A 19,030-nucleotide genomic window follows, 5' to 3' on the forward strand; every position below is an offset into this window, starting at 1 on the left:
CAAAGTGGTACTGGATATTTCCAGAGTGAAAAATAAGACTTTTCCTTTTCTGTTTCCTTGACTCTGATGAAGGCCAGAGCAGAGTGTGAAGGTAGAATAGTTCCAGAGGCATAGACTGCCCACTTCCTCCTACGTCCTGGGCGCTGCACTAAGGACCTCACGTGGGTTATCTCATTTAGTCTCTTAACACCTCCTTGTTGTCTCAGTTTTTCAGGTGGGAAACAAGAGGCTTTGGAAGAAAGAATAAGTCAATTCCCAAGGTCAAAGTGCTAGGAAATAGTGGGGCTGGGATTCAAACTCACAGTTAATGAGACTGCAGACAAGAGTTTTAACTCTTAACCACCAAACTACAGCATAGTAGACAGCAGTTCTGTGATATGCATTGCGGGGGGGGGGGGGGGGGGGGATATGACACACCCTTAATCCTCACAGTGTTAACCAGAAAGGTTATTGTATTGACATGTTTGAGTTTAGTAGAATTTGTTTACCTGATGATCAGATTCCTTGGTATGTGATATTTTCTTCATTTGGCCATGCATTAAAACATTTTTTTTTAAAGATTTTATTTATTTATTTGACAGAGAGAAACACAGCGAGAGAGGGAACACAAGCAGGGGGAGTGGGAGAGGGAGAAGCAGGCCTCCCACAGAGCAGGGAACCCCATGCAGGGCTCTATCCCAGGACCCTGGGATCATGACCTGAGCCAAAGGCAGACGCTTAATGACTGAGCCACCCTAGCGCCCGCATTAAAACATTTATTAGGCACTTGCTTTATGCCAAACATCCTGCTTGATACTAGAATTCAAAGCTAAGACATAGCCCCTATCCTTAAGTAGCCCAACCTTTTGAAATTTAAGGCTGGTAAATCAATACAATGAGTCTATAAGCATTATTTTACTTCTAAAGTTATTTGTTATTTTGTGTTCAATTTCTTGAACTTTTTTTGAAAGAAACTTTCAATTTCCTGCTTTACTGAAAACACACAAAGAGTTTTATGTCATTAGGTTAAAAAGAGTCAATGTAAGCAAAAATCTGCTAGTTCGCTGAGCATTGGTTAATTAACAAGCATTATTAGTAGATGAATACATGTCCTTCCGCAATGTCAGCTGCACAGGTAGATTTACTGATAAGCACGATCTTCAGGATTCCTCGACTTCATTGACACTAATAATAAACTCTCAAATCAATGATCATTTCTACTTGTAAGAGGGTTGAAGAGGGTCTTGAGGCAATAAAGTGATTAGAATGAGAATTATAAACCATCAACAACACAGCACCTACTACCCAAGTAATCCCCAAGTGACCTTTATAAAATCCCCAAGTGACCTTGAAACACGTGGCTGGTTTAACCCTTCAAACATATACTAATGAGATGGCATATAGATATTACTTCTACTTCCTCATATGGACCCTGATCAAGAAGATTTAAAAACAAATTTTGTTTGTTTTATTGTTTAATTTTAGTAACATTCATCAGTGGAAAGAGCTGCTGGTTGAAAAACAACATGTTTATGACTCTTGCTTTTTGGGGAAAATTATGTTTCAAAAATATAATACTTGGAGAAATCTTTGCCTTTGGGTTGGACTCCACTTAAAGCATTCATGGTAGATTCACTGCACTACCTCAGATGCCAACTTCTTAATGGAGTAATGCCATCAAAACTTGCAATATGAGCTTATTTAAATTTTATGTACAATTTTACTCACTTTTCTTCTCTTTTAATTTGAATTTTCACCATCTCACAGGCTTTTGACTTGACTGCCATATAGCAATGAATGGATTGGGTATATTTTTGGCCCAAATCATCCATTCATTCTTTGTTTCAAGCAATATTTATTGACAGTCTAGGATGTGACAAATGATCTAGGTGCCGGGGAATAGCAGTGAACTAGACAGAAGGTCTCTACCTTCATGAAATGAGAGAGATCCAACAGGAGGTGACTTTTTAATACTGCTCTTATCAAAGTATGTTGTGGGGTTTAGTAAGCTATGCCAAAGCAGAATACAACTGTTAGCAAAATACACGCAATTTTCATTTTCACTTGTAGCTTATAAGACCTGTCAGCTATTTCTCCAAGATATTGGATTTTCCAGCTCTAGCTTGGAGTTGCCATTGATTGCCAGTAGAACTTACAGAAATCTCCTTCCCGAAGCCAAATGCATGTCTCAGAGCTGTCCGTATGGAGATGGTCAATACAATTTGACCAGTAATAGTTTTTTGATTGTCTGTGGGAACATCTGGATCTTTGACCTCACAAGTAGTTATACAACAAGCCCTTATCCCTGTGGAAAAGTGTTTGTTCCTTTGTGGCTCAGAGGCCCTGTGTTTGCATGTTAGGCTTGATGTTCTGGAAGTCATTTTCTCTAGCACTGGGGTTATTTAATTCCAAGGACTGGTTTGAATTTCTTTTAAAACTATAAGTGTATAAGATTACATTTAATTGTTGGTTTATGTACAGGAGCATTACTGTACTGAGCTGCAAGGAGCACATTATAAGTACTCCTTTGTCCTGTATAAATATTCATTCAGTTACAGGCTGGATGAGGTCCTGTAATGTCTGAATCATGATGTCTGTACGATGATTTGGAGGTATTGCTGATACTATCTATGAAGCTTTTGCTGTCTATAAGGTCATATAAAGTAGCTTGGAAATGACAGTGTAAATCAAGAAAACCGATGTCTAAAGTTTGGACGCTTCAACCAGATGGCTGGAGTTTAGCAATTGTGAGTACATATTATTGGCAACACACAGGTCAGACAAAAAGGTGTTTGTTCCAAGTGCTCACAGTGTTGGCCTTCCAGGGGCAGCAGAGGGACAGGCTGCATGTTATGTCAGCCTAAGGGCGGGAACACGGAGTCCTGTTCTGGTTCGATTTTCACTCTGAAGGTGATAGTGGAATAAAAGAATGATTTTCTTGGAGTACAGCATGCTTTCCCAGTAGTGTCTAGGAGGAAATTCCATCTCAGGTGTTGGGAAGGACTTTGATTCCAGGACCCTAGTTCCACCATCTTTTGGGATCCATGGACTTGACTGCTAATCACCCCTTCACTGTGTTCTCAGTCTTCGCCCTATGCATGACTTGAAAGGTCCTGCTCTTTATAATATATTCGTGCTAGACTTGGAAATTTGACAAGCTGCATTCTTATTTCCATGATCTACACTTTGCAAAGGCCATATGGATTACACTAAACCTAAAGAAATCTGATTGTGAACACCCTGTGTGTGTGGTAATACTGGAGAGTCAGAAAAAGTGAACAGTTGTGGTGTTCCTTAACTTTGTCAATTGCCAAAACTATGAATAGTAGGGATAATGAAGATAATGTCATTAAACACTCAAGTTTAAGATGGTGTCTTACCTAGCAGAACTCTTTTCCCACATAAACATACTGCCAAGTATGGTGAGGAGCGACATCAGTCAGCAAACGTGGCTGCTGTAAGGTATTCCCATTACAAAAGCTTTCTAAACACTTTTGGGATTTCTCTACTGCCTTGAACAGATGGCCTGTGACCTGCAGTGACTTCGTTCAGATCCATGGCCTGCAGAATCCAGGCTCATGTCCAATCACTAAATGGAGTCCCACAGGGCCATGTGTGATCTGGTCCCTGCCAACTTCCCCAGCCTCATGTCTCACTCGCCGATTCTGATTATCTGAGCCCCATCCCCTTCTAGCCATTCCTAATTTCCTTCATTTACTCAATCACCTTTAGGTTTTTGCACCCACAGTTTATTACCCAGAATAAACACCCTTCTAGTTTATCTGGTGTCTTCAACTCCCACTGAGGACTTGTTCAATATTAGTTTCTCTCTTCCTTATCCAGTCAGAATACATTATTCAGGAACTCTTCCACACCCATCAAGATGTGGCCCCCGTATCTGAGCACCTATGAGAAACCTCCTTCTCAAACCCATGGGGGTTCCTCCCCTTCCTCAATGCCAAGGACAAGGGTGCATCAGGAACAGTTAGTCAGTCTCCAGGCACCAAATGGTCTATAGGAACCTCCTAGAGTTACCATGTCCACTATACAAAAAGTCTGCTTGATCCTCTTTAATTAGGACTTTAAACACACAAGAATTATCTGAGAATAATGTAATCAAAATAGAGATAGTTCCACTGAATTTAATAAATAAATTCAGCATAGACAGCTAAATACAGCTAATTACCTCTACTGCATTGGAAAGCCCTCAGTGAAGGCTTGATGAATGAATATTTTGAATGAAATATTCAACAAAAGTGAGACTTTAGACCTTGAAGTCCTTTCCTTACAGCAACTAGAGATAATTGTCTAGGAAGAATTAGTCCAGTTTTCAATCTGCTCTTTGCCCTCTGATTTCCCATTCATTCGTTAAACAAATATTTGTTGGCCACCCCATATAACAGGTAGTGCAGGTCTGTCCCTTTATGTGTGTTTCAGGTGCCTTGAGGCTACCCAGGGCAATGGCTCAATGTCCAAATTAAGGAGGTAACATGGAGTAGCACTGGATGGCAGTTGGAAAAGCCATGGTTTTCAAGACTTCTCTGCTCACAAATAATTGTATACTCTTGAAAGTCATAATTTATTGGGTACTTATTCTCACCAGGCACTATTGTAGGTGCTTTGCATATATTAATGCTCATGTGATCCTCATGATGAACCCATGGTGTAGGCAGTAGTGATATCTTCATTTGACATATGAAGAAAATGAGGCAAAGAAGTACTGAGTAACTTGCCTAGCGTCATGCATCTGGTAAATGTTGGAGTCTTGATCTGAACTCAAGAGCTCATACTCTGATCATCGTAAGACCTTGAAATGGAAAGTCACCTAACTCCACTGGCCTTGTTTGTTTGCTACATCTCGAAAGTGACTGCTTGGCCACAGTGGTCTCTCAGATCCCTCCAAGATTAGCAGTGCATGTTTCTGGTACTGGAGCTGCCCTGCCCAAGCCACAGAACCATGCAGAGTCCCTCTTCCTTTCCCTGCCTTTTTTCAGATGTGCACCTCACATGAGACTTTTTTCCTCTCCCATCTAATGCTTTCTCAAAGCCTGTTACTCTGCCCAGCCTGGGCTTACCACCTCAATCCTGCCCCGCCAACCTCTGTTCTCAAGATGACTCTGGCTTTGCAGGTTACCCTCTGAGGGACCAGTGCTCTCCATCATGGGAGGAGCAAAATTTTTCTGCTCACAAAATCCCATGACTTACGCAGTAGAACTGTGTTTTGTATCTTGGATGTAGCCCCACCAAATGGCCCTCTCCTCCTTCCACCTCTTTCCTTCCACAAAATGACGTACACACCAGGCCCCATTACAGGTTTCAGAGTACACAAGATGCCTTCATACATATTACATTAATTATTTCAGTAAAGGGGCGAGCATTGTTACTCCTTCTCCTCTATAAAGAGGTTGAGAAAGATAAGTAGTATGTCCCAGATCACACAGCTAGGGAGGGATAAATTTGGGATTTGAATCCAGATACTCTAACTTCTTTCCACTATGAACAGCAATCTCTTCTCTTTCTGTACAGCTTGCTACTTTCTCTGACACAGAGTATCTATGGACTTCATCTTTAAAAACTCACTATGTAAAAGTGAAATATTTATGCTTTCACAGAAGTGCCTTTCTGAAAAATAGCTGTAGCTACTTATCAACACCTAGGGCTCCGAGAAGAAAAATAAAAGATGAAATTGTGTTGCAAAATTCTGACATAATTTTTGCTGTCTTTATCAGGGTTTGTGTCTGATATAGGGGAATTCTCAGAACCCAAACCAAAATTATTCCCAAACTGCCTTGGACCCAGATGTCCACTTAGTTGCTATAAATGGGTGCATTAGAGAGATACCCTCGTTACATTCCCCATGCCATCAGCATTCACAAGTACAGATTCTGCTAAAATTGTTCTTGACCAGAAGCTCTAGCCATTGCTTTGCACGATGAAAAATGTGATATTCAATGTGCATTTCAATATGTGCAATGGAAGTCAAGAATAAAAGTGCATGGAGAAAGTCTGCAAATACTGGAGAACACAACATAACACATGTCAACTCTGAATCTGTGCATCATCTGACCCCAGGATTTCCTTAAGGGGGTCCAACCAGACATTAGACATACAACCTCTCTAGTGCCCTCTACTGTCCATGGCTGAAATGATAGAAAACACAGTTCTGCATTCTGGATGTTTGCTTAATAACAACAACAACAACAAATTACTCTTGGGCTGAAACCAGGTTTTTCAAATTTTGGTTCATAATAAGTAGTTTTTAAACATTTAAAAATAGGGGTGTGTAATAAAATGCCGAGAGACTCTCTGGAGACTGCTGCGGCTGACACTTCTCTAATAGAAAGCATACACCATTGAGCTAACATTTTGTTCTTTGACTGAAGGAGAAAACAAAGCTGTTAAAAGCTTGGTAGGCTCATTTTCCAATAGCAATAGGATTAATATCTTTCAAGTCACTCCTAACCATAGCTAATCAGAGGCTTATGAGGGATGGCCCTGCCTGAAGGGTCACCTCAGGTTATGTCGCCCACAGATTTGTTGTTGACTGCTGGCAACAATGGATTTGTTAAGAGTTTCTGCTCAGCTCGAGGTGATTAGCTTTTTTTCCTTTTGCTGGTGTGTCTCGTATTTTGACTGGCTGAAGTTGGATTGGACAATGAGGCCCCAATTCAAAGACAGTGCCAGGTTGTTGCTGGAGATCTGCACTGACAGATTGTTGAAAACTTATTAGTCTGACGTTTTAACAGCCTGCAATGGGATGGAAATCTGCTTTTTCACTGGAAAAACTTAGAAAGGAAAACATGAGCTTGAGCTGAAATCAGCCCCAGTTCCAAACCTGCCATCCTCTGGCACCAGAGAGCCAAGGGCTGCCACAGTATTTAGAGATTAAGGCCTGGCTATGCCACCCACACAGTAGATGGAACTTGGGCCACTGTAAATTAGGAGCCCTTAGAAAAGCACCCTCTGGGAGCAGGGGAAATTGTTAGGTGCTCAACACTAGGTGCTGATGGCTTCAGCAGTAGCAAGAGTCGGCCTCACATGAGGTTCCAACTGAGTGGTTAGGGACTGTTCATTTGTCTGTAGCCATTCTGTGTAATAATTCAAGAAAAAAGAATAAGGAACACCACAGGCTTAGTACTCTCTTGGAAATAGAAAGGGACAGAAGATTGCAGTCAATATGATTGGTGAGAGATATCTGGGACCACCATATTGTAATTACCTGTTACAACGCTAAAAGAATTTATTAAGCATCCTGGCTCTTCAAAAGCCAACCGAGCCTCTCTAACCAAGCCCAGAATTTTTTAAATCCCTGTTGACCCATACTTACCTCCTGTCTGGCCTGTGACTACCACTTTGATTAAGTCCTCTATCCTGACCCACTACAGCTTTGCTCTCCTCATGGGCAGCTACTGGAAGGGTCCCAACTGGGTGTCAGGACTTTGCACAGGCAGCTGCCTCTGTCATCTCCTTTGCCAGCCAACTCCTTCCTATCAGACCTGTGGTTATCTCTTTTTGGAACTGTTCTGTGTTAGCCCCAGGCAGCACTAGGGGCCCACCACTGAGGGTGCCCATGGTCTCCTCCTATGTTCTGACTTCAGACTGAGGTATAAACTTCTTGAGGACATTTGGTGTTCCTAAGACTCATTTGATTTTGCATTCACATTGATGTCTTTTTGAATGTTCGTTCATTCATTCATTCATTCACTCACTCATTCGATGGACAATGGAGTTCCAAGCTTCCATTCCCTTGTTAGACTTCGGGGGTTCAGGTTCTTAACAGAAGCTATTGTTTCATGATCTACAGTCCTAAATTATTTTCTCTCCAGGCCTATCCTCTGAGGTCTGGTTTTGATTAGTAACATTCTGCTTATTGTTGGGGGGAAATGTGAGATGGGAAGTGACCCAGATATTATGAAATGTCTTCTCAATGTCGGGTTTCCCCCTTCGTCACCCCATGCAGCTCCCCGTCGTGTGGCTGCATCTAATGGCAACACTTACTTGTGTGTATACATAAGAGTCCAGAAAAAAATTCTTTTCATCTTACCCCAGATAATCTCAAATTTCAAGTATATCCCACAGAATTGCAGTAAAGAAATATTCATTCATTCATTTAATTAACATCAGGAGTGCCCATCATGCACTAGTCATCATGCTAGACACTTAGAGGTTCAGAGGTGAACAAATAAAACAGATGCATCAGCATACAGGCATTTGTCTTGATTACTGAAAGCCTCACTGGAGAAATTCTTGGATGGCAAACTTGCAGAATCACCCACTCAGAGATGGGGTGAGGTTGGGGTGAAGGCAGCCTGTGCTGAGGCCTTGCCTACTCCAGGTTGGCTCTGTTGCTCCTGACACAGATGAGATGTGCTTCATTTTCCACCAAAAAGCAACCACGGTTAACCCTTCTTCAGCTTAGGAAACTCATGGTGCCAGAGGATGGCAGATTGGAACTGGGACTGATTTCAGCTCAAGCTCATGGGTATCAAAAGGCAGTCATGCCAACAGCTTTCTAATCTTTGGATCATTGCCATCGTGGTGTGCTCTTGAAGTTAACAATTCCAGCAATACCTCTTGCTTCTCCAATTTCCCAGTTGTGGCCCACCATCCATTCCCCTCATGAGCCATTTCTGCATTTTTGAGACTCCTTTCTAGATGCCCAGCCTATAGTCTTCTCCTCCAATGAGTTTATAAGCACCTAATTTCACATATTAAATGCCTTTCTACTTAAAAAAATAGCTATAATATGGGAAGAAAATAATCAAAGAAGCACAGCCTTTTAATTATTTGCTGATAGCATTTAACATTACCTACTTGCAGGAAACAGTTATTGCCTCAGCTGGCAGTAAGACAAACCACCCCAAGCAATGAGGATTTCTGTTTTGGGTTTTGTTTGCTAATGTTTCTCCCATCCAAAGATATTAAGACACCTGCCCTACAAAGATTAATTGCTGGAGGCCTGCTGAGAGACTAATATATTGAAGCGATAAGAAATATTCAGAAAAATAAAAAAAGTATGAAGTCTTATTTGAAGCAGGAAAAATATTAACTGATTTAAGAATGCTAGAAGTGCTGCCAGTTGAATAATGTATGAACTTTTCACTATCTTTAATGTTTTTTAATTTCTTTTTTCAAGCGTTTTTTATTTCTTTTGAGTATAATAGTTGCTGTTATTAATATTTAAATATTTTCATTTCAGCTATAAACTTCCCTTAAGAAAAAGAGGTTTGCTGAATACTTTAGTGTGATTTGTAAAAATTACACCTAATATCAATTTTTCATAACTAATTGTATTATGAAAGTAATGAAAAAATATAGTTCACTTAAGGGAACTATATTTTTTGCACATTTTGCAGAAACATGATTTAACTAATGGAAATTAAATATTTTTAATTAAAAATACTAAGATGTAATATTATATATATCATATAGATCATCCATTTTTTCTTCCTTACTAAAAGGCAAATTTTATATTTAATATAGAAAATTTTTAATATATAGGAATTAGCAACAAAATTGTGAAATATTCTGACTTCTTAAATTAGAAATGTTCATTTTTTTAATCCTCATAATATGAGAATTAAAATATAATTTAATGAATAAGTTAGATTTACTAATTTGTATTTGTATTTGTATTACAATCTCATCTGCAGTAATTTAAATTAGTACATTCTTGTTCACAATGAATTAAAACTAAACATAATGAAAATAAGACGTAGACAAGATTGCCTTTTTTACAAGTAAGAAAGCAAGTTTGACGAAAACTAAACAAATTGTCCACAATAGTATAGTTGGTAAGTGAAGGCAGCAACAGGATTTGAACTTAGATCAATGTAGTGCAAAGCCTGTGCTCTGATAGGCTGAAACTCAGGCAAACAACGAGTGGCTAATGAGTGAGGGGAGGAGATGTAAATGGATGTAAATAGTCTCCTAGACCAAAGCAGTGAGGAGACCAACAACAGCCAATATTTAAGAATCTGTGTATACTAGTCAAACATCAGGAAAGCTGTCAGCTTTCATTCTCTCACTCACAGGAGGGGCGTACTCTGTAGTGAGTGGAACTCTCTTGGCCTCAATTTTCTACTGTCTTAAAAGAGTATAATGAAAGGATTAGATGGTAGATGTATAGCACTTGGAACAATGCTTGCTTAGCCCAGAGTATGGGCTAAATCAGTGTCCGCTAGTCCACAAATCTTTTTTAAGGGCCTGGTAAGTATAAGGCATCAGGATTTTTTTTAAAAAAAGGATTTTATTTATTTATTTGAGAGAGAGAGAGAAAGCGTGCACAGAGGGAGAGGGAGAAACAGACCCCCCACTGAGCAAGGAGCCAGGACCTTGAGATCGTGACCTGAGCCAAAGGCAGTCCTTAACCGACTGAGCCACCTAGGTGCCCCAAGGCATCAAGATTACAATAAGGAGGCAAATTAGGAGCACTAACAATGAAAGTGCTTTGATTCTTCGTGTCCTTGAGGGCAATAAGCATTGCACACAAGAGTTCACGTGCAGATACCCTCTGTGCTGCAAAAGAACATATGCCAGGAGGATTTCTGTTGCTAGCAGGGCTCCAGACCCTTGGATGGAGATTTTGATATTTATGCCTTATTATTTGGGGTAGTGTTGGCTGGAAGAGATGGACAGAACAAGGAGAGTTGGTATTAGTATATCAGGCACAAAAACGAAACAAAGATGGAGATCCTGTGGAGAGATGGGGTCTTGAGAAGTAGGCAGAAGCCTGGTGATCAGAACCAGGTCAAAGTCAGGATCATGTAGCATCAGGGAGCTTAGATGGGAAGTCCCAGCATGCATGACCAGATAGAGCCATGAGGAGACAGCTGCAGCACCTGAGAACTCAACAGGGCATGAGATCTTCCCCCCATGGAAGATCCTGCAGTTTTCTGAGACTCGGACCCTGTGGCTTAGCCCAATTAATCTCTTAAACTGGGTCATCGCCCTAGGTTGCACAGCAAGCATGAGCCTGGCAGCCAAGGCCCTGTAAACACTGGCATCAATGAGAAAAAGCACTGGGAAGAATCTGGTTTCTTTTAAGTCCTGAGAACAATCAGATTCCCTTCTGGGCATTGCTTTAAAATCTGTTACCATCATTAGGTAACTTTACAAAGCAGAGCAATTAAAGAACTAGCTAGAGGTGCCTCAGCCACTTCCCAGATAGCCAGGGAGATGAAGACAAGGAAGAGGACTGTCTTCGTGGTCATCTGAAGAGCCAGCATGCCTGCCCCTGCTGCTCAGTCACTAGCTTGTGTGGTCAGTGAGCCCAGGCAGGCCATCACTGTTAAGGAATGCATGTTTCAGGAGTGACAGAAACTTGTTCTGGATTTATGTCTAGGAAAGAGAGCAAGACCCCCATGGCACCACCCCACACCCACACCCACACCCATCTGCCTCTGTAGGGGCATCTATAAGGTTGCCCTTGGGTTTGGATAGCCGTGGGAAGTCATGCAACCTCCACCAACCATCTGCTTCCAGCGCCTGTAATGAAAGAATGAAAGCTCTCCTATCCCAGCACACGAGTGGGCTTTGCCATTAACCAAGGATGAAGGAACACTCCAGAGTTGTTTCCTTATAGGACCTAGAATAGGGATTGATAGAGTTCCTTAGCACTTTGGTTTTTGCCAAGAAGTTGAGAACATTTTAGAAACCTCTGATCTTTCCTTTAAAAATAATTATTAAATCTTTCAGGTCATAAAAATACCACTTTAAAAAGCAGGTAACGCGGAAATGGATCCTAGCAATTGGAATGGGTTTAACCTTTGCCAAAACACAGACAAAACAGGAACAGACAGTTGCATCAGACTCCACGGGTTGTTAATCCTCACATTTGCTCTCCGATCTGACTTCGTGGCATATATCAGCATCCCCACGTTACTTCCAAAGAAATGAAGCATGAAGAGATTAAATAGCATGATAAATATCACATGATATTTAGGTCAGCCAAGTAGCCAGGAAAAAAAAACCTTATGATACAGACTCTCCATCTAATATTCACTGCCCACTTGCAACCTTCAGACACAACCAACCCCCCTGCTCTGCACTCCATTCTCTTGATTCACCAGAGCAGCTTGCTTCCTTTTCATGGCCCTGAGCCAAATGTCCATCTTTCTGTGCATGATGTAGGTCACCCCAGAAAATGGACTAGTTTGAACGTATGTGATCGAGTTGCCCTTTCCCCTCTCAACCTGCCCTGCTTTGTACCACAGGATTTCATAATTATGAGTGATGACGTATATCCTCTGTGTATTGTCTGCTTACCCTGAATTTGATTTCATTATTCATTGCCTGTTTTTATGCTTTTTCTGTAAATTAATATATCTACAAACAATATGTACTATTTTTAGATATCTTTAACTTCATATAAAATGGAGACCATTTTTATATGGTTTATACGATTTGAAAATTTTATGTATTTGCATGATTTGAACGCTATATATTTCACATGATTGGAACATTATCATTATATAATTTGATTATTATATATTCACATGTACATGTTATGCATATATAATTTATGTTCTTAAAGTATGCATAACCCTAATTCATTTATTTTAACTATTCTGTAGTATTTCAATATAGGAATAATATATTTATCTGTTTTGTAGCTGGACGTTAAAGTTGTTTAAGTAAATTTCTCCAGTCATCAGTCTAGAAGATGACTTGCTATGTCATAGGATATGCATATTTCAACTTTACTAGATTTTGTGAATTTTTCTCCAAAGTGGTTCTCTCATTTTATATTCCAACCCCTAGTGTGTGAGAGTACCCTTTCCCATACATTCTTGATAACAATTGTTCTTACCAGACTCCTAAGTTTTGCCACACATAGGAATTCAAAATAGATCTCATTTTATCTTTAATTTGCTGGTTCTTGGTTATTAGTGTGGTTGAATTTATTCTCTGTGTTTATTGACCATTCAGATCCCCCCTTCCATGTATTGCTTGTTCCTTTATCCATTTTTCTATTGGATTATTTGCTATTTTCTTATCGATTTTGGAGGATTTATTTATATATTCAGGTACTAACCATTTGTCAGTCATATAGATACATGTAGTCCATTCTTTTTTTTTTTTTTAAGATTTTTATTTATTTATTTGACAGAGAGAGACACAGCGAGAGAGGGAACACAAGCAGGGGGAGTGGGAGAGGGAGAAGCAGGCTCCCTGCAGAGCAGGGAGCCCGATGCGGGACTCGATCCCAGGACCCTGGGATCATGACCCGAGCTGAAGGCAGTCGCTTAACCAACTGAGCCACCCAGGCGCCCCATGTAGTCCATTCTTAATACTTGATTGTTATCTCCAGAGTTTACCTTGCACAAAACTTTTAACAAGCAAGTTAAAACTAAGGTATAGATAAGAAAGTTGCTATTTTCATGAGTCTGTGAGTTCAGGAAGAGCATTACTAGGGCCACTTTTTCATCATTTCCTTATTTGTTTTCCTTCAGGTTCAGAGAGTTCAGTATAGACCACCTAGTTTTGTGCTTACAGTATGTGTGTTTGATTGCAGAGTGGGTAGTTTAGAATAATTTCAGTCTGAATAAGGACCAATTTTGAGAGTGATTAACCTCAGATTATTAGATCTAAAGATTGCATATCTTCCACTGAAATAGAAAACATTAGACACCGAATGCATCTCTGGCCACAACTCCTCAGAAGAGCACACAAAATCAGCCTCAGGCAGAGTCACGAGGCATGAAGGAACAACCTATCCCAACTTACCTCCCGAATATTTTACTACCAGGAAAATGTCTGCTCCCGACACAAATCCATCGACTCAATTAACCAAGCAAAATATGAAAAGTAGAATGAAGTTATGGTGATGTCCGGTTGCAAAGACACATTGCCTTGGGAACACTGATATAAAATCTTAAAATAATTATGGCTTTCTTTCTCTTTCAGAGGTGTGGCGAAATCTTGTTTGAAAACCCTGATCAGAATGTCAAATGTGTTTGCATGCTAGGTAAGAAGGCTTCTCATTTTCGATATATTAAGTATGTTAATGTCACGTGGACCTCCTGTTGTTCCGTCGCCTACTGACAGTCTCTTGTTGCATATTACAGAGGCTTATAGGCTTTTTATAGGTGTATAGATCGGGATAATACATTTATATGTGGAACACTTGATGATAAAAAGGTTTTGATTTTATTAACTGTTAGTAAGTCAGGAACAATGCTTCTGAGTCTGTCAGAATTATTCTTGGATCATCAGCATAACAGAATTGGGTGCTTTGTAGTGAGGCAAATGTGATGAAAAAGTAAGAATCACACTGTAATTCCTAAACTAGAAATGATAAGTAAGTAAACTATTAAGAATTTACATCACAGCACAAAGCTCTTACAGTGCCTGGGAGAAATATACATATGAACTAATTTAAAGTTAGCACAACAATTACTCACATTGCCTCTGTAACAAAATTGCAACATTGTAATGAAAAATCATTTGTTCTTGTGGGATGATCTATCATCAATGCCTTTCACAAACTCTTTAATATATAATATTCTGGTAAGAAATGAAGTTGATATGATTTTCCTCATTTTATAGGTTAGAAAACTAGTACAGAGAATATAAGTAATGCACTTCACTTCAAAGTGAGAAATTGTCCAAATCATGACATGAACAATTTTTAAACTGTTAAGTTTAAGTATAGTATTTAAACGTATTTAAATCACTAAGCTATGTCTGATAAGCTTCGGTTAATTATTAAAATAGAATAAAACAGTAGCTTGGATAAATAAAAATAATCCTTAAATTTGACTTTCACCAAAATTTTACTCTTGTCCATTCCAATCTTGAGCAATATTCATTAGCAAAGAACAAAAGGATTTGTTCTAACTCCTTCCATTTTCTCTGGCTAACTCATATGTTGGCAGCCTAGATTATTGGTGAGATGAGTCAAAAGCAGTCAGCAAGATAGAGGCATGGAAGGTCTTGATAATGTGTAATCCAAGATAATCGGGTAATACTAACCAAAGATTGCTCATGGCTTGAAAAACAACCAAAAACACAAAAACAAAAAACTAATAAACAAAACAGATACCATATTTCCCAACTTCTTGATCCTCCTCATTTTCTTGTACTAGTGTTTTAAATCTTTGTTGCAGTTCTTACATGTTTTCATTTGAATTAAGATGATGGCTATAGAGTAACATATCCATTGGAAAATGAGTATTTTACTAGAAATGCATAACAATGAACATAGCATAGCATCTATACAAACATTTCAAATATCCAGTATTCCTTATGAGATAGATAGATAGATAGATAGATAGATAGATAGATAGATAGATAGATGATAGATAGATAGATGATAGATAGATAGGCAGAAAAAAATTCCTTTGTCCAGCCATTATGTCCCAACCTTGGATTTGGGAAAACATCTCACTGTTACATCAAACCTATTCATCAATTAACTCATTTAATTTTTGCAATAATAGGATGAAGTTGGTGCTATTATTATCCTCATTTTATAGATAATAAAATTGAGGTAAATGGTCAAATAGGGTATCTTAATACTATTAAAATATTATATGATTCTATCTAATCTAGTAATTCCAATCAATTTTTTTTAACTCATAATGATTTTAAGCACATGAGCGCATTATCTATTTTGCCTGAATTCTCCTGTGTCCTGGTTTCCCTGTGAGTTACTTGTTTAGTTTATAGCAAGGACAGGAACAGCAACAGACTGTCTACTACTGCCTATAGATTTGTCTTCCCTTAAAGTAACACCAATCATCTTCCCATCTCTTCTAGATTATATGGAATAGTTTATATAGCTGCCAGAACACATTCCTGGCCACGAAATGCATCCCCAGTGAATCTGACTGATTACACAATATTCAGAACTTAGAACTATACTTTATTAATCAGTTCTGTATTACTCTTACTGTCATAAGAATTATAATTAATTGAACACTTGAATATATGACAGGTGGAGTCTATCCTAAACACCTTACATAATTAGATCATTTATTCTAAGCAAATTAAGGCATGACATCTCTTTCAAAATACGAATAGTCTTGGTAATAGCAGTGTATTATTAAGCTTGTAGATTTCATTAGTTTATTAGATTTCTATATTCTTAGTGATATAGAACTAAATAATATAAAGTAATTGTGAGAATGAAAGTTTTTATTAGTTTGAGGACACAGGAAAAATAAAGATTAAATAGGAAGAACGTTTGTGCATTTTACCTTTAAAATGGGTGGTAGATATTTATGTGGTGTCAAAAATAATAGCATGCCTAGAAAGCTTGATATATTCACACAGTGAAAATTGTGCCCTCAAGGAGCTTACATCCAAGAAGGCTTAGACTTTTTCCTACTTAGCTTTTTAAGAGGATTGCTACAAAATTTAATTGAAACATTTACAAAGTCCTTTGAACTCTTAGATGAAAGAGAGTACAAAAAGAAATTATTAAATTATTATGGATATCAATACACACAGATAACCCACCATTAGCAGGTGTCCCCCTAAAACCCAAGGGCCACCATTTCACAACAATGCTGTGCAAGATAATAAGAAAAGAAGTGAAGTTGAAAGGTTTACCCCCTTAAGACAAGAGAAAACCAAGTTATGAACATGTAACTCACTGTAAATGAGACCATATCTTATATTTCATCAAGAAAGGGCATTTATATTCACACAACAACAAAACACCTCTTCACCATTATCTGAAGTATTCGTTGCTTCCTTTGAGAGGAACCTGTGATCAGGCCCTTATAACTTCCTAAAGCATTTCTTGAGAAAACGTTATATCTCCAACAGTAAAAGATAGACTCTGATATTTTAAGGGACTATTAAGTTTTCTAAGTGTTGCCAATCATGAGCATAGTTTGTATTTTTACAGGTAATGTTATAACATTTTTATGAATAAATCAGAATTTCCAATCAAGAAAACCAAACCAAACATTTCCAAACCTTCACCTCTGGTCTTTATGCCACCTCAGAACTGAGATCCCGAAGGGAAGCCAACCTGAGACATCCATGGTTTTAAATTGTGAAGTTTGGGGCTCACTGTAACCCCCAAGATTCCCCTCTTTTCCCTTTTTGGGGTGTCTGCCCAGCTCCTCGCTGTGCTCTGGTTCCACACAGTTGAGATGGAATATGAAAGAGAGTCACTAGCCAGGGATACCATTTGCAGTTTCCTTCTCTCCACCTGGTGTGTCCCCAGATCATTATAAAAAATACTTTGAGTGTTTGTGTTAAGCTGTGTAGCTCATGACTTCCAGAAGTAAGCCATCCTCACCAAAGTTGTGCTTCTGGCTCATTACATTAAATGAGACATAAGTGTAAAATTCACCTTGAGTTGCTCTGAAACACAAATTCAATGCAGTTTTAAGTGGGAGCAAAAGACTGTCATGTATAGATCTTACAGGGAATCATTTCTGGGTTCAGGGGAATGGTTCGTGTTGGATATGAAGATAAATAAAGATGTACTGCAGGGCTGACTACACTGAGTATTGAGTGTTCGTTCCTTAGAATTCCCTCAGAGAGAGCAAACGTGGGCAATTGAGTTAAGCACCAAATTGTAATAAATGTTGCTTTCTTCTTTCCTTCATCCTTAGGGCCTACGTTTAAAACTCCTACATCCCCACCTCCCTCCTTTTTAAAAATTTAGCCATAAGATTTCTCTTAAGCCCAAACTAACCTCAGAAGCTCATATAACTGTATCAAAGGGTATATAGCAAGACTTGTATCTTAATTAGGTATAATGAACTGATACGAAAGGAAAAAGGAAGTGGAAGAGAAATTAGCTCTCATTCCACAAGTAATGTATAAAGTATGATGAGCTACTAAAAGGATTTTACTTTTTAAATATAATGATCCAAACTGATTCACAAAGAGCCAAGTGTATTTTTAAAAATTACATAAAATGAGCAATGTTGATTCACTTCTTAGTCCACTTGCTAACCTCACTCTGTGAAATGATAAATCTTGGGGAGAGAAACTTTCAAAAATGAATTCCCCATCAGACTTGATGGCTCTTATAACTGCTTCTTTCTCCTTATTCTTAGAGGGAGATTCTCTTAAATAGTAAGCCTTAATTTGTTGTCTTTGGGGAGGTGGTTCTAATTTTTTTTAATTATTTTGAGTGTAGTTAACGCACAATATTACAGTAGGTGTACAACACAATGATTCACCTTCTCTATACATTAGGCTGTGCTCATCAGAAGTATAGCTACCATGTGCCATCATACAACATTATTATGATATCTTTGACTGTATTCCCTAGGCAGTGCCTTTTATTCCTGCGATTTATTCATTCCATAACTGGATGCCTTTATCTGCCACTCCCCTTTACCCATTTTGTCCATCCCTCCACCCCTAGCCTCTGGCAACCATCAGTTGATATTTGTAGGTCTGATTCTGCTTTTTGTTTATCTGTTTATTCATTTGTTTTGTTTTTTTAGATTCCACATTTGAGTGAAATCATATGGTATTTGTCTTTCTCAGTCTGACTTATCTCACTTAGCATAATACCCTCTAGGTCCAGCCATGTTGTTGCAAATAGCACAAATTCATTCTTTTTTGTGGCTGAGTAATATTCCATTGTGTATGTATATACCACATCTTCCTTAACCATTCGTCTATGGATGGACACTTAGGTTGCTTCCATATCTTGGCTATTGTAAATAATGCTGTAATAAACATAAGGGTGCATATATCTTTTTGAATTAGTGTTTTTGTTTTCTTTGGGTAAATACCCAGTAGTGGAATTATTGGATCATATGGTATTTCTATTTTTAATTTTTTGAGAAAACTTCCTACTCTTTTCCAGAGTGGTTGCACCAGTTTGCATTCCCACCAATAGTACACAAGAGTTCCTTTTTCTCCACATCTTCACCAACACTTGTTATTTCTTGTCTTTTTTGATTTGAGCTATTCTGACAAGTGTAAGGTGATATCTCATTGTGGTTTTGATTTGCATTTCCTTTCATCTGTAACTTATGGTATTTTATTGGCTAAATTTCTCCAACCTCTTTATCAAGGTTTAATTTTACAGTTTGAAATTTTCAGTGATCCTGCTTTTATTTCATGC

At 38.6% G+C, this 19,030-nt stretch overlaps 1 protein-coding gene across 2 annotated transcripts in view; it reads left to right on the forward strand.

Annotated features, from left to right (window-relative positions):
- PDE7B (phosphodiesterase 7B) overlaps positions 1-19,030 on the forward strand; it is a 322,239-nt gene that overhangs the window by 95,044 nt on the left and 208,165 nt on the right. The window contains exon 2 of one of the 2 annotated variants that reach the window (XM_045865600.3): positions 13,888-13,948. In XM_045865600.3, the coding sequence (XP_045721556.1) occupies positions 13,888-13,948 (61 nt within the window). Of the gene's footprint in view, positions 1-13,866; positions 13,949-19,030 lie in introns of those variants that run through there. The other variant, XM_045865599.3, reaches the window with a different exon arrangement.

The sequence above is a fragment of the Mirounga angustirostris genome, unplaced genomic scaffold, assembly GCF_029215605.1.
Source record: "Mirounga angustirostris isolate CCGP_5_RB_7025 unplaced genomic scaffold, mMirAng1.0.hap1 SCAF_8, whole genome shotgun sequence".
NCBI classification, from domain to species: Eukaryota; Metazoa; Chordata; class Mammalia; order Carnivora; family Phocidae; genus Mirounga; species Mirounga angustirostris.